The sequence below is a fragment of the Austrofundulus limnaeus genome, unplaced genomic scaffold (assembly GCF_001266775.1).
Source record: "Austrofundulus limnaeus strain Quisiro unplaced genomic scaffold, Austrofundulus_limnaeus-1.0 Scaffold437, whole genome shotgun sequence".
In the NCBI taxonomy this organism is placed as follows: Eukaryota; Metazoa; Chordata; class Actinopteri; order Cyprinodontiformes; family Rivulidae; genus Austrofundulus; species Austrofundulus limnaeus.
In genome coordinates this window covers 383281-388167 of record NW_013952839.1, presented here as the reverse complement: position 1 = coordinate 388167, position 4887 = coordinate 383281, and the positions used below count along the sequence as shown (strand labels likewise).

Here is a 4887-nt window from a genome sequence, read left to right as displayed (position 1 = left end):
GTACTGGGTGATAAAGGTCCTAAATACATAAACTCTGAAGGTCAACAGAAATGTGCTGAGTGTCAGGAATGTCATGTCTGCAACATGAAACAGTACATTTTTATACACTTTTTAATTTTTTTTAAACCTTAAAGAAAATAATCTATACCAAAAACAAACATCCTAACAGTGGGACATGTAGATCCAACTAATTTATGGAAACTAAAACTCAGTCATTTCATTGAATGACTGAAAGGGTGGAATGCTCCTTTTCAATTTACACACAAAATTTGATTATCTATGCGGGCCGTAGGCTGCTCGTGTCGGCTGCATATACAGCTGTGAAGTGAGACGGTCTAGTTTACAAAAGACGTACATTTGCGTGACCACTTGTTGCCTCGATACAATGGCGATACATTTTATATCACATTGCTTTAGTTGTATTTAAGGTATAACTTCACAAAATTCAGTTTTAATAGAAAAATGTTACAAATAAATTAATAAAAGGCATTAATAATTTGGGTTTAGCTCCAGTATCAGTACTTGTAACGGCACTTTATTCAGCATCTCATTGCAACAAAAGTTTCTTCAACTAAGTTGCTAAACATACATTTAAAATCAAATTCTTTGGTCTGTGACAAGTTTCCAAACTCCTCGTTCTAAAAAAAAAAATAGTCCAGAAAATAAAAATTAGAAAAACCTCTGCCATCTTTGTTTTTCTGTTTAATTTATTGACGGCGCATAGGGTTGGGTACCGAAACTTGGTTCCAGTATGGCACCGGGGCGAACATCAACGGTAGCACACAGACCAAAACACAACTCTAAAGTCGGGTTCCCACCAAACACATTTTGAGCAGCCAAAGCAGCCAGTTTACATGCAAAGTCTATGGTGGAAGCGCATCTAGGATTAGCGCGGCTCGTTGCGGCGAGTTTTGCCAGTTTAGCGCAGCGCACAAGGTAGCAGTAGGATGCAGCAGAGCATTTTCCGTGTGGCGCGTCCAAAGCAGCGGCTGCTCAAGCTAAAAAAAAATTGAACTTTTGGCTGCTCGACGCGCAGCAGCAACCAATCAGAGAAAATAATTTTTCCACGCGACGGTTTTCTGAACCCAACACAGACGTACAGGAGCGCTTAAGCTGAAATTGACCGTCTGCAGTTGGTGTTCTGGCTGGATATATCAGCACCGATGTGATCATTCAGCAGCTCGCTGAGCTCTGGACACTCACAAAAAAAATTCTGTCAGCTCGTAGCTTCTGGAGTGGTGAAACTAACCGAACAAATCACCTCTAAATTATCTGGTGAATTAATTATCTGGTCTAGTAAATAAAGCAAAGCCATTTTCTTTATTTTATTTTTATTTCACCCGTCATTAAAGATAGACCGGAAAAAACCAAGACGCTCCTCCCTCTTCAGACGTGCATCTAGTCTGCTGCTGCGTTTACACTAGTGTGTCCAACTTGAGGCGTTGGGCGCATTTTTGCTGCTCAAAACGCGTTTGGTGGGAACCCGGCTAACTTCGGTGCCTTATTTCGGTGTACAGCACACTTATGATTTTGACATCAGCAGAATTCTGCCCGTGGATTAACTCTTGGATTGATTGACAGCGAATTTCCTCCTAGACAGAGCTGTTTTTGTTTAGGAATATGAGTGTGCGGCGTGATACGAAGACATGGTGAAATAAAACTGCCTTTTTGGTGATGTTGAGAAAAGCAAAACTTGTAAACACTTCCTGGAGAGAGGTGAAGGAGACAAAGCTGAGCAGATCACGGGAGGTTTCCAACAAACTGGTCACCCACAGTTACACAAGCACTTAGCTTAACAGCACTGAGAAAATAAATAAATAAATAAATAAATAAATAAATAAATAAATAAATAAATAAATAAATAAATAAATAAATAAATAAATAAATAAATAAATAAATAAATAAATAAATTTTAAAAAAGTGAAGTCTGAAATGGTAAGGCCACAATGGCTTATTTATTTATTTTATTTTATTTTTTTCACACAACAGTTGAAGCCGCTGTGGACCGTCCACACATTATCACACCCACAGAGTGAGGGACACACTGCGTGGAGACACACAGACACTGAGCAGAACCAACCCAACCCAAAGTGAATTGAGTAGAACAGAGTTCATGGAGAGGGGCTAAACAGGTGCTGCTGCAGTTAACAGTTATATATTATATATTATAGTCGAGATGTCAAAAGCAAAACAGTCCAAAGTGTGATGTCACTTTACAAGATATGATGCAGAAACTTCCACCTACAACAAATGCTTTAAGAATATTTGGTGCAAAGACAAATTATTAATGGTTTCAAGTTAATATGTTGGTCAATTTCAAGTTTGACTTTGCCTCAGAAGTCATTGCTTCATAAGCCCCTGTGTGAGTGTGTGTGTTTCATTTATTTATTTATTTTTAAAGTACCGATTTAAATACCGTTTAGGAACCTGTACCATTTTAAAAATATCCATTTAGCACCAGTATCGAATTAAGCCCTACCCAACCCTAACGGTGCAATGAATTCTGTGATATCATCGGCCATGTAGGATACTCAGATGCAGCCGAGATTTTGGGGGTTTTGTCAGCTGCATGCGTAGGCGCCTACTAACTGGGACAGCCTACGGTGAGGGGCAGTGATGTAAGCAGCCAAGAAATTCAGCTGATGTTGCAACTCACGAATTGAGGCACAGCCACAGTCTATCCCAACACATTGTTTGTGGCATCTGTTATTTCCTCCTCTGATCCTGGTTGCCTGACATCTGATTAAGCGCAGCTGTTCCTCAGTGGAGTGATGTTGTCAGCCGCAGATAACAGCACAGGCTGCAGTGCACAGCAGGAGGTAACGGGGAGATGAGTGATGAACTTATTTCTAATGGCAAAACGCTTGGGACAATGACTGGTTTATTTAATTTTGTTTATTAATTTTTAATGTTACATGGGCTCTGAAAGAAAATAAATTTGAAGCCGAGTTTTTTTTAATCTGTGAGATTGCTGTAAACGTCTGTATATCTGCAAAATGAAGGAAAATCGGTGTAAATTAGACAATCTGTTAATGTGAGCAGTCGTCAGCGCCCGTCCTCCCCCAGATGCACAATGGAGTGCGTGTCTGAGCCAGCCAATCGCTTTTTTTCACATTGATCAGCTGATTCATTTAAATGGTTAAAGAAGTCATCCTCCAATGAGACAGTTGGGGGCTTGACTCCACCACTTCTCAGTCACATGTGTCGCTTGGGAAAGACACTGAACCCTCACTGCTTTAGATGTGCAGGGCTGATAGTAGAAACAAGTCCTGAGCCTACTAAATAAGCTAAAGCAACATAAACAGCCAATTATGCCAAGACAGGTTGCGCACTCATTTGGTGGCTAATCCAGTTTTTGTACAACACCTGCCTCATTTTCTCCCAGTAAACATGCACCTGTTGTTGCTCTGGTCACTGTTACGTCATCAGACTTGTCTATCCTCTCCTGCTCCACCTGCATGCTCCTGTATAGCCAACTTTAGCATCCATCTGCACATTATGTCTCTCTCAGGTGTAGGAATCTGTAATATCATTCTGACAATTCATCTTCTCTGACAGATGTTTTTTTAAAAATCTGCCAGCAAACATTGTCTTTTCAAACTTGTTCTACCTCTTTCAACTTATCCTGCTGTTTAAAACTGGCATAAAAGTAGATGGGTAATATGCATCGCTTCAAGGAATGCAAAGACTTTCATTTACTACACATGTATTACGCATATATTAATAAATCTGGCTTCTAAAACAAAGGCTGATATCTACCTGTTTAATCCAGCAATAAATTCTCTTATGTCATCGGGTAGAATGACACGATGTTCTCCCATGTCCCTGTGGTTCCCCAGGACACACACTGGCACGTGGGTGGGTACTTTGGGCAGCTCCTTCAGGATGTAATTAAATGTCCTGTAAATGACAAAAGCACAATTAAACACTGGTTTAGGGATGAGAGAAGAAAATCCATAAGCAGATGATGAAAGAGGAAAAAAACTGAATACAAACAGGTAAAAGTTATTTGTAACAGTGAGTTCTCTGGGCAGTACTTAGATGAAAGATGTCTTTATTACTTGACAAATATGATCAAAAATGTCTTGTTGAGACATTTTTGCACGAAGGGAGTTTTAATGAGAGTTGTGCCACCTAGAGTTTTAATGAGAGTTGGAAGGAGAGACCATATTTCTCCAGTTTTAACTTTTCTCCACTGACTCCCTGTCAAATTTAGAATAGAATTTAAAATATTACTCCTAACATACGAAGCTTTTAACAACCAAGCTCCATCATTTATTAAACATCTTATTGTTCCATTCTTTCCAAACAGAGCACTTCGCTCTCAGACTGCAGGTATACTTGTGGTTCCTCGAGTTTCTAAAAGTAGAATGGGAGGCAGAGCTTTCAATTATCAAGCTCCTCTCTTATGGAATCAACTTCCAGTTTCTGTTCGTGAGGCTGACACTCTGTCTACTTAAGATTAGACTGAAAATGTTCCTTTTTGATAAATCCTATAGTTAGACTTAGGTTTCCTTAATTATTCTTCATTTCTGCTGCTATAAACTTAGACTGCTGGAGCACAAACTGAGCACATTTCTTCATTCTGCTGTTGTCTTTAGTCTCTTTTCTCTACATGTTTATTGTTATTATTTCTATCATGTTTTTTCTTTGTCTCTTCCAGAAAAAGATGCACCTGGACCAGTCCCGGACCAGTTCTTCTGTTTTTGTCTGTATCTCTTTCCTGTCCCTTAACCAGCCGGTCGAGGCAGATTGCCGCCTGCCCTGAGCCTGGTTCTGCTGGAAGTTTCTTCCTGATTAGCAGGGAGTTTTTCCTCTCCACCTCAGGATGGGAAACTGTGATGAAGTGATTCAACGTAGCCTGCTGGTTTCTTCTTTAGATTATTC

At 39.8% G+C, this 4887-nt stretch overlaps 1 protein-coding gene across 6 annotated transcripts in view; it reads right to left on the bottom strand.

The window, feature by feature from the left end:
* LOC106529325 (RAB, member RAS oncogene family like 6) overlaps positions 1 to 4887 on the bottom strand; it is a 52301-nt gene that overhangs the window by 33927 nt on the left and 13487 nt on the right. For all 6 annotated transcript variants that reach the window (XM_014024714.1, XM_014024720.1, XM_014024718.1 and 3 more), the window contains one exon: positions 3760 to 3900. In XM_014024714.1, the coding sequence (XP_013880168.1) occupies positions 3760 to 3900 (141 nt within the window). The remainder of the gene's footprint in view (positions 1 to 3759; positions 3901 to 4887) is intronic.